Source organism: Cryptotermes secundus, unplaced genomic scaffold (genome assembly GCF_002891405.2).
Source record: "Cryptotermes secundus unplaced genomic scaffold, Csec_1.0 scaffold1312, whole genome shotgun sequence".
Lineage (NCBI taxonomy): Eukaryota > Metazoa > Arthropoda > Insecta > Blattodea > Kalotermitidae > Cryptotermes > Cryptotermes secundus.
In genome coordinates, this window is record NW_019731594.1 from 18,616 (window position 1) to 37,105 (window position 18,490).

At 40.8% G+C, this 18,490-nt stretch overlaps 1 protein-coding gene across 1 annotated transcript in view; it reads left to right on the top strand.

The window, feature by feature from the left end:
* LOC111867259 (YTH domain-containing protein 1) overlaps positions 1 to 18,490 on the top strand; it is a gene marked incomplete at its 5' end in the record, with an annotated part of 56,324 nt that overhangs the window by 16,562 nt on the left and 21,272 nt on the right. The window contains 7 exon segments of the mRNA XM_023856938.2: positions 741 to 998; positions 1,582 to 1,662; positions 11,696 to 11,743; positions 16,674 to 16,877; positions 16,964 to 17,081; positions 17,458 to 17,542; positions 17,638 to 17,867. Of these exon segments, the coding sequence (XP_023712706.1) occupies positions 741 to 998; positions 1,582 to 1,662; positions 11,696 to 11,743; positions 16,674 to 16,877; positions 16,964 to 17,081; positions 17,458 to 17,542; positions 17,638 to 17,867 (1,024 nt within the window).

An 18,490-nucleotide genomic window follows, 5' to 3' on the forward strand; every position in this document is an offset into this window, starting at 1 on the left:
ATTATGCAGTTTTCTCCAACCTCCTGTCACTTCATCTCTCTTTGGTCCAAATATTCTCCTCAACACACTCTTCTCAAACACCCTCAGTAATCTCTATCACAGAAGATATTATTTATTTAATGCACCAGTTTAAAAAGAAAATTGTATGGTAACAAGAATATGGGAGCAGGGTATGTAGGTGAAACAGGTGTGTGTGCAACTGCTTGGATTTCATTTTTGTTTTTATTTAATATCTTAGTATATCTGTTTCTTTTATGATTAACAGTCATTGGTGCAGCTATATAGGAATTTCCTATTCCTCTTCTTTTTGTTCACTTGTTGCACTGTAGTCTTTCTTGCCTTTAGTTGCTGCGTTACACATTTCATTGTAATGTGAGAATACTCTGTAGACATATCCATTGGCTGAGATTATATCTCTAACACTTTTGTGACTCGTTCCTTCTGTCTTTGGAAATAAAAGAAATATGGAATCGCTTTGCTCAGTTGTGCCTATTAACTGCGTTTTTACTTTTGAAAGTACTTGTAAAATTCTTAGCAATTTGGAATCGTAATGAAGTAATCGTTATGACGAATTAAATAATATTTTATGAGCAAAATTTAATTGTTTATTATAGTTATAAAAGTATGAAAGTCACCACCACTTTTTAGTTCTGTCAATTTGCATATGGCAACAAATCGAAGAGGCAAGAGTGGATATTGCTTGCATTCGTGTAAGTGTTTCGTAACTTTCCTTCCTACAGAAAATACATTGTCACCTGGTTCACTGGAAACACTAGCTCCAGGCACAGCTCTGAATAAAGAAGTATCTGAAAGCGAAGACATAGACGGAAGTGAGAACATTCACCTTCGATTGACGGAGGAAAATATTATGGGTGATGAACTCAAAGAAGGTGAAGAGGTAAATGAATATGACACTCGCAGTGAAGTGAGCTCCTCTTCTGACAGTTCTAGTATGAGCAGCATGAATTCATCTAGTTCTGAGTCTGAACATGAGCCAGGTAAGTAAAATTGCTGTCATTATATTTAATATGGTACGTATTCTATGGTAAAATGAAGGTAAAGTTATCCTTGTGCTTCATTAATTAAACATCATACCATGAAGACATATGGGGGAGCGGAGGTATAGCTCCATCATTCTTGGTTTTTCTAACATTTATAGTATTTTGCTGAGCAGTGGGTGGTCAGTGTGCGTTATGTCATGAGGTCATATTAGGGGACTGCTGCTGCAATAAGAAGTGTGCATTTCATTTTTGTGAATGGTTACATGTTTGTTTTTGTTACTTAGTCATTCTGGTTGCCACAGTCCTTTGTGACTGGTCCTGGTTTTAGTCATTTGTAGTTCCCATATTTTTTCACCCTCCTTTGTTAATATTCAAATATGATTTTGAATACAATTTGTTTTCTTCAAAATTATATGGAGTATTGCATAAAAACAACAATATAATGTATATCAATTCTGAGTGGATTGTAGTGTATGAGAGTTGTATTACAGTTGGGAGGGTCTTAATTCTATCTCTTCTGGTCATTGTAGCTGAGTTACTTCTTTATGACTAGGCATTGCCATGTAATTTGCACTTGCAGAAACAAACTCTTCTCAGAAGGACAGAGGATCAGTGAAGCGTAGGCGAGAAGTCTCCAGAGAAAGGAACAGTCCTGTCCACGGTAAGTAATATAATTTCTGTAGGTGTTTTTAATGAATAGGCTATAAATTAGTGTAAAATTGTTCCTTATTTATTTTCTCTGATATTTTTTTGGTTGTTGTACATAAACTTACATGGCATAATTGTATTTATAATTCATGTACCAGTAATGCAAGTGCTGAACTCTGTAGTTGCTACTGCTAAAGTTGTTCCTAGTGTATTATATTTGTATTAATGGTGCATTATTTTTGGTTTTGTATTTAGAAATGTTCTTTTTTATTTTTCTCTCAATTTTTTTTATTTATTTCTATAGTCTTCCTTTCCCCCCCATAGTTTTATTACAAAGCTGCTGAAACATGTGGGTATCTCATCCATATGTGTTTGAATCTTGACCTGTATGGATAAAAGGAAGACCTGAATTATAGCCATGTTAGGTGGGTCCCTTGTCTCCATGGCATGGCATGTTCTCAGGTTAGAAATGGAGGAGAAAGCCTCCAGATATGGAGGGTAGCTGAGAATATGTTGTATAAGAAGTCACATACAGCCAACGAGGGGTGGTCCTCCAGCATGGAGGTTGGATGTGGTGCTAACAACTCCTTACCGTAAAAGATAAGCTCGTTATGAGACGTCACAAAGGGTTTTGGACTTGGATGGCTCCTTTGGATAAATGACCTAAGCTAAGGAAAATGGACATAAGATTTGGTATTTGGAATATAAGAAGTCTGTCATAGGGCAGGTTTGCTCATGACAGTTGGGAAAGAAATATCAAAATATGTTAGATATAATGAGAGTATGGGAGGTCAGATGGGACAGAGATAGCAGAAAACCAGCAGTTGAATATACATTTTTCAATGGAAAGGGGAGTGAGAATCATGAATTAGGTTCAAGTTTCTTTCATACATATGAGAATCATATCAGCTGTTAAAGTGTTAAGAGGGTAGAGTTTGAGAGTTATGGAATGTCTTACATAATACTAATAGATCGCTGGAGTGATATTGCTCTATATCCAATAATTTTTCTATCCAAAATGGCCTAAAACAAGTAGACGCTTTATCACCACTGCTTTTAGGAAGGCCCAGGAAAACCAGGTGGGACTCAGATTAAATGGCACATATCAGCTGGTTGTCTATGCTGATGGTATGAATCTACCAGGAGATAACATAGCTACCGTGGTGAAAAACAGAAACTCTAACTGAAGCTAGTAAGGAGGTTGGTCTAGAAGCAAATGCAGAGAAATCTAAGTATGTGTTGCTGTCTTGTCACCAGAATGCAGGGAAAAATTGTGACATCAATATAGCGAGCAAATGTTTTGAAAATGTGGCACAGTACAGATATTTGGGAATGACTGTAACAAGTTAAAACCTGATTCAGGAGGAAATTTAGAGGAGATTGAATTTAGGTAATGCTTGCTACCATTCAGTCCAGAGTCTTTTGTCTTCCCATGTACTGTCTAAAAACGTAAAAATTAGATTACAAAAAACTATAATTTTGTCTGTGGTTCTGTATTTGTTTGAAACTTGGTCTCTGTCATCAAGGGAGGAACCTAGACTGAGGGTTGTTTGAGAACAGGGTGCCGAGGAGAATGTTTGGACTGAAGAGAGATGAACTGATAAGAGGTTGGAGAAAAGTGCGTAATGAGGAACTTCATAACTTGTGCTCTTTGCCAAGTATAATTATAATGAAGTCAAGGAGGATGAGATGGGTATCGCATGCAGCACAAATAGGGGAGAAGAGGAGTACATATAGGATATTGGTGGGAAAGCCAGAAGGAAAGAGACCACTAGGACAACCAAGATGTGGGTGGGTGGATAATATTAAAATGGATTTTAGGGAGATAGTATGGTGTGGTATTTAGTAGACTGATCTGGCTGAGGATAGGGACCGGTGCAGGGCTCTTTTGAACATGGTAATGAATCTTTGGATTCCTTAAAATGTTGGGAAGTTCTTGGGTAGCTGCACTGTTGGTGGCATCTCAAGAAGGGCTGAGCTCCGTGTGGTTACCTAGTTAGTTCATATATGATCCATGATCCACAGTTTGCAGGTATATAGTGAAATTTGTTTGTAAGTAACATTGTAAGAACCCTAGTTTGTTGAAGATAATGTACATTATTGTGTGCAAAGGATAGAATTGAGATGGCTCTTAGTTACAGATTTTATCATTCGTTTCATGGTGATACCCTCTTTGATTTTATGCCTCAGATATGACTTTCTTTCAAGTAACACCCCCTTTATTTAAGTATGTTAATAATTTTTATGCTGGGGATGAAAGGAATTGATGATGGATAAAAGTATGCTTTTTGTCCTTTAGTAACATAGAGGATACATTCTAAATACCTTTGGCTGGCGGGGGGTGAAGGGGGAGGTGAAGTTGCAGAGGTCATCCCCCAACCCTTTGTTTTTCACATGCTTTGGCTACAGTTAGTTTGCAGTGAAGTTTTTACTGCAGGATCTGCATGGGGAGGTGTTGACTGAGTCTGGAAGTAAGGGACTGAGTATTTTAATGAACTTCCATGTCATCACTGGATAATTGATGTCAGTCTTCAGTTTCTGAAGCACAGTATGTATGTACCAGCAAATCATACAACACTATAAAGGCCATCAGTTGAAGAGATTAATATAAAATATCTGTGTGCAGAAGGTTAATGGGTATGAATTCATATTATACAGGTTAATTCAGACTCAGCAACACAACGACCAAGACAGACACAGCAGGAAGGAGTGTATCAGTTGGTAGAGAATCTCTCCAAGTTTGTTTGGGTAATAGGCATTATGGCATACTTGCAGGTTTGACCACTAGGGCATAGTTGTGATGAAATGTGGCAAGGGAAGGGGATAAGAAAGCGTTCTGTATCTTGGAATTTGCCAATACTGGGTCAGTTGTGATGGTGCCACACAGGTTTCAGACCCAGTACCGCACAGAACCACCTGTGGACATGACAATTCATGAGTGGTACAAGAAATTCCACCCAGAACTGGAAATGAAAATAGTGATCTTGGGGATTCAGCTCCTGCAACATCTGCTGCTGATATCGTTTTGCCAAAGACATTTGCACAGAATGTGCCAGATACTTGACTGAGACATCAGCATTTCCTGGTTCGTGCTGTGTGTTGACTTCTGAGGACTCCTAACAAAAGTTTCTTGCACACGCTTGATAGTCTCAGCAAATGTCTCCAGCTGGCCTGTTCATTGCACAGGCAGCCACTCTGCTGGAATTTCTTGTACCACTCACAAATTGTTCACTCTGTAGGTGGGTCTGTGTGGTACTTGGTCTGAAACCTCCATTGCACTGTCACAGTTGACTTTGTTTTGGCAAATTCTTATCCCCTGTCTTTGCCATGTTTCATCTTCACTGCCCCCTAGCTGTGAAACCTGCAAGTATGCCATGGCACCTATTGCCCAAACAAACTTGGAGCTATTCTGTACCTACTGATTTGCTCCTTTCTGTTGTGTCTATCTTGGTTGTTGCACTGCCGAGTTTAGAAGTTGCAGAGTGGTTTTTGAATTACCTTGTAGACTCTTCAAGGTGACATAGGTTTAAATAATGGTTCATTTTATGTCCCACTATTACTAAATCAGCATCGTCTTGCTGTCTGAATATTACAGGACTTCATCTTTGAATTGTTACCCTCATGAAACCCCAGTTGATGTCTGAAAGACCAAGGGAATCCCCAGAGAACCTCATTCATCATCTATTATTCTGTTTAATCACACCAGAATGTTTACATTTCTACCCATATGAGACCCCTATAAAGCAGTTTTCAGTCAGAGAGGACTCTTAGAGGTGTGTGAACATAGGAATTTGTCAAGTGAGACTTCAGCATTAATATGATTTTAAACTGCTACTTTGTAGATGTGACTTTCATTCATTTCTGTTATTCATATACATCAGGCATGTTCAACTTCAAACAGGTTGTGATCGACTTTTTAGTGTCAAAACTGCTAGTGATCTACCACCCCCCTCCTATTGTCGTACCTCGCTTTAGGCAAAAATATTGGTAAAAATAATACAACACATGATGTCTGTTGTAAAAGCAACATACATTGAAAGTACAGACTTACCTTGTTCATTAAGAACAGAAAAATAGGAATGGCTAATACGTATTTTCCCTTCAAGATCTGAATATAATCATAGTAGGTGGTTCAAATATGACCGGGACTGATTTTTTTGTAAACAAGCCGCACTGCGCAGCAGCTGTGCGACCTTGAGAGATTGTAGCCACAACCTCCACTCTCCCTCCTGTTAGGGTTATAACCTGTTCAGTGTTGTTTGGGAGTTGCTAGAGGGATGAGCGTACAGAAGGTACCGCGGAGCGTGGAACAATGCATTGTGATCAAATTCCTCGGAGAAAACGTCCTGTCCGCTGAAATTCACCACAGACTCCAACAACAGTATGGGGAAGAGTGTCTCTCACGGACCTGTGTGTTTGAGTTGTGTAAGTGCTTCAGAGAGGGCAGAGAGCGCGTGGAGAATGAACCGCATGATCATTGGCCGTGAACATCCATCACCAAGCAAAACATTGATCGTGCAGATGCACTTATTCACTTATTCGTGAGAATAGGCGCATCACTATCAAGGAACTTGGAGCAATGCTGTCCATCAGTGTTGATAGTGTAGAAGACATCGTGAAATACCACCTGCACTATCGCAAGGTGAATGCACGGTGGGTACCACACGCTTTGATGAACGTGAACAAAACGGTGCATATGCAAGCTGCCAGTTGTCTCCTACAGCAGTTTGAAGATGAATGTGATGCATTTTTGAAGTCTATAATGACCACCGATGAAACGTGGGTGCACAACTTCATTCCTGAGTCCCAGCAGTCATCACGCGAGTGGCGGCATACTAGTTCTCCCAAACCCAAGAGAGTGTGGAGGAGCTGTTCAGCAGGAAAGGTGATGGCAATATTCTTCTGGGACTGGCAGGAGGTTATCCATGTAGACTTTCTGACAGATGCCAGAACAGTCACTGCAGCTTATTACACAGACCTCCTGGCAACAGACGTGAAGGAAAAGATCCGATCCAAGCGGAAGACAGGTGGAAAGCAGGTAGCCTTCCTTCAAGACAATACACGCCCCCATGTGGCCAAAACAACAATGGAAACCCTTCTGAAATTGAAATGGAACCTTCTGACACATCCGCCGTACAGTCCTGATTTGGCCCCAAGTGATTTCTACCTGTTCGGAAGGCTCAAATCAGACTTGCAAGGCATGTGGTTTGTGGACAATGACGCCGTCATCCAGACTGTTCGGGAGTGGATACGTCGCTAACCACAAGTCTTTTTTTTTTTTTTGGGCATCAGGATGCTTCCAGAAAGTTGGAAAAAATGTGTTGACTCTGGAGGGGAGTACGTTGAAGATTGACATGTGCAAGTAAGTGTTTGGCAATTATGTTTTTTTTTATCAGTCCCAGTTGTATTTGAACCACCTTGTATTATATTACATTTGAATTTACATGCTTTTCACATATAATTTCCTTATAGACCTACTAGATCGACCAAAAATCATCCCGCAATCAACATGTTGGACATGCCTGATATACATCAGAAGGGCTCCCTGACTGTTGTGGCTGTGAGCATTGTGTTTATATAGCTTCACACTTAAATTAAAATGAATTTGATTTTTGCAAGCTTGATCTCAGAATTAACGTAAATGACACCAGGTTCAAAACTGTATGCAGCATAGGCACCATAGTCATGTCAGTAGCTTGTCACGGTGCGTGAACTTTTATGCTGTGGACTAGTGACAAGTGTCTTTCTATGGCTTGTGACCATCCTGCCCAATCTTTATCATGGTGGTTAGTAGTACATCTGTTTTGTAATCTAAGTATAGGGCAAACTTTCCTTGGATTTTTCACAGTTTTCCTAGATGATGCTACAGTAGTGCCTTAAAATAGACTATGATAACTTTCTTCCATATCTTTTTTTCACTTATTAGTCATAATTATTCTATTATTTGATTCCTTGCATGCTTCACAGTTCCTGAGGCATTGTTACGAAAACAGACTGAAAAATTCACAGTCTGGGAAGAAAGAAATGTGTTTTAAAAGTGATATTTTTGTTGTTGTTGCTTGTATTTTCATGCAGAAAGCACACTTGGAAGAGAGATTATTGTCCTCTTGGATTAATATAACTATGGTGATGATAATGTTCTTGAGGTTGACACAGATTAATCACTGTGCTTAAGACATTCCATGACAGATCATCACAGTCCACAACTTAGTCATCCCGATTTTCGGTGAAAGTTGAAGACTGTAGAAAATGCTATTATTGCAGAAGTTTAGTGCCCTGTGCCTTGCAGATTTAAGTAGGGGTGCAAAAATCATAAGTATTGGTGTTTTTTGGTATGCCACCTCCACTAATAATTATCATAACTTTTGTTGTGTTTGGGACTTGGTTAAGCCAATGAAATGCTCTTTTCACAAGTATATAACACATTCAGATTGAGTAGTTTTGGTTTCATCACCTGATGTAACATTTGACCTTCAGTTTCTCACAATATATATTTTTTTTTTTAAAAAAGATTTGATTCGTGTTGTAGAAAAATATCATCCCGGGACAGCTGTCTGATCTGTAATAAAGTCATGACACTGCAGACCCTCAGGACTTCTTCATTGAACATGTTGCACCCTTTTCTTGGTTTTCTAACTGTGGTTCATCTCTCTGAAGGCATCAATCTTTTTTGATCCCTTGTAGCAGTGTAACGCGCCATAATTTACTCGTGACAGTGAATCTTTTTGCACATTAAATGTACACATCACTGTTTATTATAAAGGTAAATTTTCCCTCTGCTTAATTAAGCAGTATGCCATGAAGACATATGCAGGAGTAGAGGTATAGTTCCACCATTGTTGAGATTGGCACTGTATGGAGTTGAGTGGTCAGCTTCATGCCTCAACTGCTTTACACCTTGGGAAATTGCCTCTGCAGTGCCTATTGAATAAGAGGCTGGGTGGGTCCCAGAACTGGTCTGGACACTGTGGAGGAGAGAAAAATCTTGGCTTTGCCAGGAATTGAACACTGACCATCTGACCCATAGCCCATCGCTATACTGACAGAGTGTCTCTGAATAGTTGCTGCTAAATGTTTTACAGGAGTGAAATCAACTAAGAAATATATAACTACCTAGAGATACAACCAATTTGAGGGAGGATGTACTGTTTATAGGAAGAATATAAGAAATATTCTTCCAAGGGTGACTGAAAAGAATGTCGTCTTTAAAAAGTGACCATGAGGGTTGGTTATTACAGTTACAGCAGTTGTTACAGCATCTGACTTAAGAGCCTTACATTCTTGTTACGTGCAACATATTTTTGCCCAGCAATGGTGTAGTAATCGTACTCCATGGAGCTGAGTTCTTGAGAAGCCACCAGTTGCTCAGCTACTGAAGAATGTCCCACCATTTTATGGAACCTGAAGGTTTATTACCATGGTCACAAGAGCCCTGCAATATTCCCTACCCCGAGCCAGATAAATCCAGTCGATATCACGCCATCCTATTTCTCAAGGATCTGTATTAATATTGTCACGTGTGTGATTGTGACTGTAGATGGGGTTTGGATTGGTAATTTGATTTATTGAACACTTACAGATCATAACTGCAAGTAACTGTAGAGCTATTGCTAATTCACACACACTGCAGTTTACTACAGCATGTACTAAGCCTTCTCATTCTGCTGTGTCTTCAGTTGTCTGAGGACAGCTTCCAACAGCGTAAATTACCCTTCACCTGGGTGCCTGAACTGTCTCTGTGCCTCAGCTACTAGCTTCAATGCAGCAGTCCACTCCCTCACTCACTCACCAACCAACTGGCTCCACTCCATTACATTGCACTAAGTAACTCAGTTGGTCAAGTGATATAGCCCAGAGCGGACCACAAAGAAAACACCACTTCCAACAGTACTTGCACTGTTGCATGCAGGCCACTGCCTAGCAGTGGCTCCAGTATTGTTGTGTATTTATGAAGCTGTTGCATAGTAGTGGTCATTGTCTTGTTATTTGTTTCATGGCCATTGCCTGGCAACGGGTCTATATGCCACATTACTCCCTCCCTAAGGCTGTTCGTCCTGAAGAGCCTACTGGCTGCCATTTCTTTTTTTACCAAGGACTGTGCTTGTAATAATTTTGTTTAATTTGCTGGGGGGGGGGCGTGTAGTCCAACTGGGTCCACTCGGCATGGTGGCCACTGATTGGCCTATTATACCAGACCTGGATGATTATGATGATGGAGAATTTGTTGGAATGAAGATTGGCAGGGGAAACCGAAGTTCTCAGAGAAAACCCTCCCCAGCACCACTTTGTCCACCACAAATCCCACTTTACCAGCCCCAGGATCGAACCCGGGCCGCAGCGGTGGGAAGCCAGCGACTAACTGCTTGAGCTATGGCGCGGCCCATGAGGACTGTGCTTGTAACATCTGTGATTGATCTTGCCTTCCTTGTAGCACGGTTCTCATGGTGATTACTCTCCAACTACTCTTGCTGTTCCCTCCTCAAGGCTGCTCATCCCTAGTGGTTCCCTGATAAGGTGCGAGCCAATCCAGGTGTACCACCCTCATCTTCCTCCGGTCAGTGCGGGCAGAAGTTCGAAGAGTGGTTGATGCTCCTGTGTGGAGGACGATTAAGCAGCTAGTAGTCCCCTCTTTCATTTGGGCAATGACCAGCTCCTCCACAGTATCTTAACACCCATTTTTCAAATTCTCATGGAAGACCCAACAGTGTGCTTCACAGTCTCCATCCTGAAAGTCTGCCTGATGGTCTTGATGAGTGCCCTCTTGCTTCCTAAATGTAGCTGCCCTTTTAGACCTTAGTCCCATATGCTGCTGTTGCATTCCAGTTATGCATGGCGTCTCTTCCTGAGTGTCCTTCCTTTAGTTGCTCCTTGTATGACATTGTCCATGCTTGGTCCCTGACATCCTTGTCCCTTGGCTGGTGCAGGAATGGCCTGGCGGTCAACTGTCCTCGAGCAGTTGGCAACTTCTGCCAGGAACCACCATCGCTGTGGGTCTGTCTATTCAGCTATGGGTGGTGCCCTGCGGCTAGATGCCAGTCCCCATATCGGTCCACCAGTGTTCCAATAGTTTGCACTGCAGCCTCTTCCTTAGGGACTTCTGCTGCTCCTCTGTGGCCTCCAAAATTGTGGTGTCCATTTTGTTCAACATTTCTTCAAAGAGGTCCACCATGGCCTCCATTTTCTGTAGCTGGGAGTCCCATCCTGGTCATCATCTTTTCATGATGGGCATCTGACTTGGCCAGCATTTCTTTTTTCAGATGTTTTTGGCCAGCTTTCATTTCTTTTAGGTTCACGTCCATTTTTACTTGTTTGGCGTCTGTATTGGCATCCAGCTTTTCTGTGGCCACTACCAGATGTTCCATCATTTGTTCAATTTTTGTAGGCGGATGATACAACCAACCAGTACAGTCATCAGTCCAGTCCCACTTCTGACACACGTTGTTACATGTATGAATGTGACAGTAGACAGGGTTTTGATTGGTAATTGGATTTATTGAATACTTAGAGATCGTAATTATGAGTAACTATAACACTGTCGCAAATTCACACACACTGCAGTTCACTACAGTATGTACTATGTCTTCTCAGTCTGATGTGTCCTCACCAGTCGTCTGGTAACGACTTTCAGTGGGAGGTTTTCCCCTTCCTCTGGGTTCCCAGACTGTCCCTATGCCTCAGCAACCAGCTTCAACACAGCAGTCCTCCAACTCACTCACTCTCACCAACCAACTTGCTCCACTCCAGTGCACTGCACTAACTAACTCTGTCCACTGAATGATATGGCCTCGTAGGAGACCACATAGAAAACACCGCTTCCAACAGTACTTCCATTGTTTGCATGGGCCTCTGCCTAGCAGTGGTGCCAGTTCTCTTGCATATTTACAAAGCTGTTGCCTAGCAGTGGCCGTTGTCTCGTTTGTTCCTCAGTCATTGCCTAGTAACGGGTCTATATTCCACAGTATTATCCTCCTACCTACATCTAGGTCTTCCTAGTGGTCTCTTTTCTTGGCGTTTAACTCTAAATTTTTTAATTTTGCTTTTTATAGGTCACAGTTCCAAGAGATCTAAGACTGGGAGGAAAGTGAAATCTTACGGTAATGTAACAATCATCTCAGTTTCAGTTCATCATAGTTATAAAATTGAAACCTTTTTTATACTTTTTTGAACAGTTTCTCCAGAGAGTCATTTTAACGCATCCCTTATGATTTATAGGAGTGACTGTTTTCTGAGTATTCTGAAATGGCAGTGTTACTTTATTATAGACAGCCTTTTATCATAAATGGTTATAAGTTTAATCATGATATCCAAACAAGAACAGGGACTTTGCCCTCAATAAAGTGACACACAGTATTTGCTGACAGTATTGTATTACTTTATGACATTGGTTCTCACACTTTTAGCTGGAGGCACCTTATAAGTATATACAGGGTGATTCACGAAGTTTTACCCCCACTTAGGGAGGGCATTCCTGAGGTAATTTAGAACAAAAAAATTTAATATACTAATTGTATCCAACTCATAATTAAATAGATACAGTAATTTGAAAACTGGTGAAAAATCTTTTTTTTTCTTCAAGTTTCAGTCAAAACAAATTAGAAATACAATACAGACACCTTTTAAATCGTTAATGTTTTAGTAAAGAAGCATTGCAAAACCATTTTTTTTTCAGTTTCTTAATTTTGCATTGTGCAACTTTTTCATCGATTTTATATTACAAAATTACATTATTTTCAGCATCCCATTCTGTAAACATATCAATGGTTGCATATCACACCCTTCTATCAGTCTGTTTCCTTTTAAATGTAGTGCTTTAGAAGACAACTGGATTTACATAAGATTTTCGAAAATGTCTCCCTGCACGTCAACACAATGCGTCACATGCGCATGAACCGGGCTTGTAGCATTTTGCAGTTCCACACGTTTGTCCCTTATTGTCATCGCCGTGTCCAGAATACATTCAAGCAATGCTTCACGTGTTTGTACCTTTACCTGGTACACAATGTCCTTCATCCAGCCCCAAATGCAATAATCTAACGGTGTTAGATCGGGTGACCTTGGAGGCCAGGTGTTATGGCCTCCGCGACCAATCCACCGCTGTGGGAAATGCCGATCCAAGTGAGCTGCTACTGCGCGGGAGAAGTGATGGGTGCCCCGTCATGCTGAAAGTACATCCGACGTATTGTTGCTGGAGGAACATCTTCAAATAACTGTGGTAATTCTTCTAAGAAGTGGAGGTAAATCTCACCAGTTAAGTGGCCAAGAAAAATGAACGGCCCGATTAGCTGATCATACAGAACTCCACACCAGACATTGACACTGAGTCGGTGTTGAAAATTCGATTCTATCGTGGCACGGGAATTATTGTCTGCCCAAACATGTAAGTTGTGACTGTTGTTGACCCTGTCACGTGTAAACTGTTCCTCATTGCAGAACATTATCAAGCTGTACAACTGCCGATTTCCATTTAATCAGTATCAGAACTGCAGATGAAGAGCACGGTCTCCTGGTTGTAGGTGTTGTACTTGCTGTAAATGATAAGGATGCAGCCTGTTCTCATGAAGAGTCCTCCACGCCATGGACTGAGAAACACCAAACTGCCGAGCTAGACGTCTTGTACTGGCACGCGGACTGTGCTCTACAGCATCGAGAATGTTTTCTTCTTTGCACAATTCATGTTGAGGATTTTGTTCATGTTGTATACGAACGCTGGGGAGAGAACCAGTTTGTCTTAATGTGTTGAATGTACTGGTACTGGATTTAGGTTTTGGAATCCTGCAATTAGGATAACGCCGGTGATATTCGGCAGCAGTGGCTCTCGCATTTCCATCACATACACCCAAAACAAACACCATATTGGCGTATTCCTCAGTGGAAAATGTGTACGGCATCTTAACTTCACAAAATCACCAACGCAACGTCCTGTTTACTACTGGATCGCTCTGCCTAGGATCGCGCAACATTCTAGCCGGTCTGCCTTATCTGCTGACACGGCTGACTGGAACACGTGGTCGCCCAGGTGGGAAGCTGCATTCACAATGATGTTACTCTGTAACTCTTGACAATCGACCACAAGTTTATAAGGAATTTTGCAGGAAATAACCCCAGGAATGTGTACCACAAGCCGGGGTAAAACTTCGTGAATCACCCTGTATTATAATCGTGGGAACTCCTTGTAGCTTAATAATTTAAGAGATCTAAAAGAATGAACGGAAGTCTTTTAATGTATATTTATTACAAAAGACAAAATAGTAAATTAAATAATATCATTTAAGTAAGACATTTAATGTAAAGGATGGGATTGGTGACATTTATGTATTTCTTTAATGATGGGACAGATTTTATACAAAATATAATCACATTTCATCCTCAGTTGACTTCATTCATTTTCTTCCTTTTTACTTTTCATGTTGACAAATCCGTAGAATCCTCATTAGCACAAATATGACGTGAAAGATGGCATTAAATCTTCACGTGCTCTACCTACTTTCATGGGTATCCAGAGGGAATCAAATGAAGTTTCAGAGTGCTTTAATCATTGCAAATTTCGGTTAACTCTTCTTCTGTAAGACTTAACTTCATTTTTCAGATTCAACAGATGGATTTCTTATCCAGTCATGGCAGTCAACAGATATATTTGGGAAGTAATAATGAATGTTATGCTTTAAAGAAACCAAGTGTTCATGTCTTCATTTTTTGCCAGCAGTTTCTGAAACATATATGTATCACCTTCATTCACATTAATTTCCTACAGTTAAGACTCTTTGAGACTGCAATTTTGTTTGGAGAGGTATGATTGAGGGTTCTGCTGGCTGAGAGATGGGCTTGGGGATGTAAATAGAGGATTATTTTTGGAGATAGTTGTGCCTGTGATATATAAGGAGATATGTTAAGACGTGGGATTCATTTCTGACATAACACTGAACTCTTTCCTTAAAGGACATTACTACAGAAATCTAAACCCATAACCAAATGTGCCCCAGCCGCTTCCAAGGTAGCAGGGTAAAGGAGGCACAACAGGTGTTGAACATGGTTGGATTTATGTATGATATGAGCCCCATATTGCTACATCATGGTAAATGATGGCATTGGTGTGATCTGGTTGCTGTCACTCTACATAGCTAACAACAGAGTAAAGTAAAGTAAAGCAAAGCTGTCCTTGTGCTTATCACCATGCCTTAAAGACACATGGGGAGTAGAGGTATAGCTCCACCATTCTTGACCTTGGCACTAGATTGAAGTGAGTGATCAGCTTCATGCTCCAGCTGATTTACCCCCTCTCCCCCAAGGGAAATAGCGCTTGGTACCCAAGAGAGAGAAGGCTGGGTGGACCCCAGAGCCATTCTGGATGCTGTGGAATGGAGAAGGGTGGACCCCAGAGCCAGTCTGGATGCTGTGGAATTGAGAAAAATCTCTTGCCTCTGCCAGAAATTGAACCCTGGCTATCCAGCACATAGCCAATCATTATACTCATTGGACAATCCTGGCTTCAGTTGCCATCATACAAATAGCATATAATCATTTCCATAAAAGAAACGTTTGAGATGGACCCAAATAGATATATTTTATGAATTCAGTGTACTTGGTTTACTATAAAACACATACATTTCTTCAGACAAGAAATCCATCATGGACCAGTATAGCCCACACTGTTTTGTGGAAAGGAAATATGAATCCCTGTGTTTGTCAATGGCCTATAGTTTGTTTTGGTTTACTTCTAAGTAGGTGGTTTTCATTTGTTTTTTGTTGCCATCTTGCCTTATCAGAGACATAAATTTAGATAGAACTGCAGTGCATGCAGCAGACTCAGCAAAAATGACAGTGACTAACTTGAAAGCTGCCAAAAAATTGGAAGTTAAAATGATGCCTGCAGAATGCTTGCTAAGTCTTCAGAATAACTCATGGTTGAGAATAAAGAAATGTCAACGAGGCACAGTAAGGTCATGCAAAACCTGGTGAATTGAAACAAAATAATGCATATTTTGTGGGAACCAAAATGTTTGAAATGGCAGGAAAGTTAATGGGACTGAAATGGAAAATGATCTACATTACAGGTAAAAATACACTGGTGAAACACATTAGTGTCACGTGATAGAGTGACTATAGACAGGGTTTAGATTGGTAATAGAATTTATAGCACACTTACAGAATGTAACTACAAGTGACTATAACGCTGTCACTAATTCATAAACTCATCAATTCACTATAGTATGAACTAAGTGTTTCTTCACCAGTCATTGCCTGGTAACAGCTGCCTAAAGCAGACATTCCCCTTACTTTGGGTTTCCAAACCATCCCTGTGCCTTAGCTGCTAGCTTCTAACAGAAACAGCACACAACAACTGAACTGCAGTTCTCAAACTAACCGACTAGCTCATCAAAAAGCCTTCACTTCCTTGCACCACACTGAACCAACTGTCCCTAATTGGCCTGCTTATAACATCCCAGCATGGATTGCACAGAAAACTCTTCCTCTGTTGCTGTTCAATTGTTTCTTAGCATGCCACACAGAAAACACTGTTCCTCTGTTGCTATTAAATTGTTGCTTGTTAGGAATTTGTTGCCTAGCAGTGGGCATTGTTTACAGTCATTGCTTAGCAGCGGTACTACATGCTACATTTTTTCCCCCCCTTGGCACTACAGCCCCAGTGGGCCTGGGCCTACCTCATGAACTTCTCTGTTCACTTCAGTTTTTCTAGATCTTACATGTTTGGTAGGACTCCTTGGGCGGGTGATCAGCTCGTCGCAAGGCCTCTACCTGTACACAAACACAGAAAAATGCACAGAAACATCCATGCCCTGAGTGGGATTCAAACCCACGATCCTGGCATTCGAGCGAGCGAAGACAGTGCATGCCTTAGACCGCTCGGCTACTGTGACTGGCACATGCTACATTATGAAGTCTTATTATATACATACTGATTCAGACATGAAATTTTTAGATACTTGCAGGACAGTGATTGGAGAGTTGAATATACTTACTTTCATACTTATATGCTTCTCTGATACATGTTTTTTGTCTTTCCAGATTACATAACAAAGCTTAATTATTTGTTTCGTGATGCACGATTTTTTGTAATCAAAAGCAATAATGCTGAGAATGTGACACTGTCTAAAGCAAAAGGAGTATGGTCTACTCCTCCGCAGAATGAGGCCAAGTTAAATCAAGCATTTAGGGAATCACGCAATGTGCTGTTGATTTTCTCTGTCAAAGAGAGTGGAAAATTTGCAGGTGAGATTTGTTATTTTGTGCTACTGTGATGCAATATATTGATAAATTGGTGTTTTTTCATATAATTCATTTTTTTTTTGTTTTAGGAGTGGCTCGACTGGATTGTGAGTCTCGAAGAGATGTGCCACCCATCTCGTGGGTTCTACCTCCAGGCCTTTCTGCCAAAGCACTGGGTGGTGTGTTCAAAGTGGATTGGGTTTGCAGGTGAGTTTAATATGGCTGTTACAGTTGTGAGCTGGTACTAGTGTATGTACAAATCTATGAAGATGAAGTTCCATACAGTGACCTCCCAGAATATTGACCTTTCCTCCTGAGAGACTGTGTACACTTAACTGGTTAAGGTACAGAAAGGCAAAGCTTAAATGGTGATTTTACTGTTCCCCAAATTAATATGATTTTTGAAGAACAATCTTAAAATTATACATGCAAGTAGTGTGTTAATTTTGTACATAAATTAGTCAGATAACCTCCTTCTGAAAATTAATCGTTGCCCTCAATTTAATTGTCAGTGCTCTTTCTGGTCCTGGTTCTGATTTTAGTTTTATATCAGTGTTTTTGAAGTTTTAGTTAATAATTTCAGGAAAGAGCTACCATTCAACAAGACCCAACACCTGTACAATCCTTGGAATGAAGGGAAACCTGTTAAGATTGGCAGAGATGGCCAGGTAAGCCAATGAAACAATACCACGTGCATAGACTACATTAACATTGGGTGTGGAAATAAATTGTATGTTTGATTGTTGTTGTATTTGCCATGCAGGAAATAGAGCCACGAGTGGCAGAAGAGCTGTGTCGTCTGTTCCCAGTGGATGAAGGAATAGATATGACTCCCATCCTACGCAAGTCAAAGGAAGCTGCAAGACTTGTGAGACCCCATTCAGTGCGACGTCGAGAGGGTCTTCCACCACCGCCACACCTTCGATCGCTGCCTAGATCATTTGGTACACCAGGACGTGCTGGTCACAACAACAACCACCACATATCTGGGAGGTACACAGGACTCTGTAGTAGTTGTTTGGGACTCATGAATCGTTTGATTGAATCGGTCACATATTGGACAGTCACACACATGCGAGTGGCCAAGGCTTCGCTTATCGGGAGTGATGCAGTTGTGTTCAGTATCAGTTGAAACCTCCACGCTGAATGTTGCATGCGAGCCAGTTCTGCCTCGTCTGCCAATAGTTATTATAAGACATTATACATAAGTATATAGGTTCGGCATCCAAGAAAACATGAAGACAACAAGTGTCTAATAGATGTCCTTCCTTCTCCCTCTTCGAACTGTCCTGCCCGAAGGAGACCTCTTCCTTTTTCTTACTGGAACTTTAGAAAATCAAGGTGCACCGTTTTGGGAGAGTGGGTATATTAGCATAATTTGGTTCCACAATTTGTGCATCGTTGGGGTGTGTGGGCATGCCCGGGCAGTGAAATTCCAAGTGAGTGGTTTTTGGTTGGTTCTTTCCCCAGTTAAATAGAACTCTTGTTCACAGGATCTGTTTTAAAATGAATGGTTCTACGTATTGGACTTGAAAGGGCCCATTTTGTTATTACTAAAGAAATATATCAAAAAGAGGACATAGTCTAGCATTTTCCTTGGCGCTCGCTTGAGATGA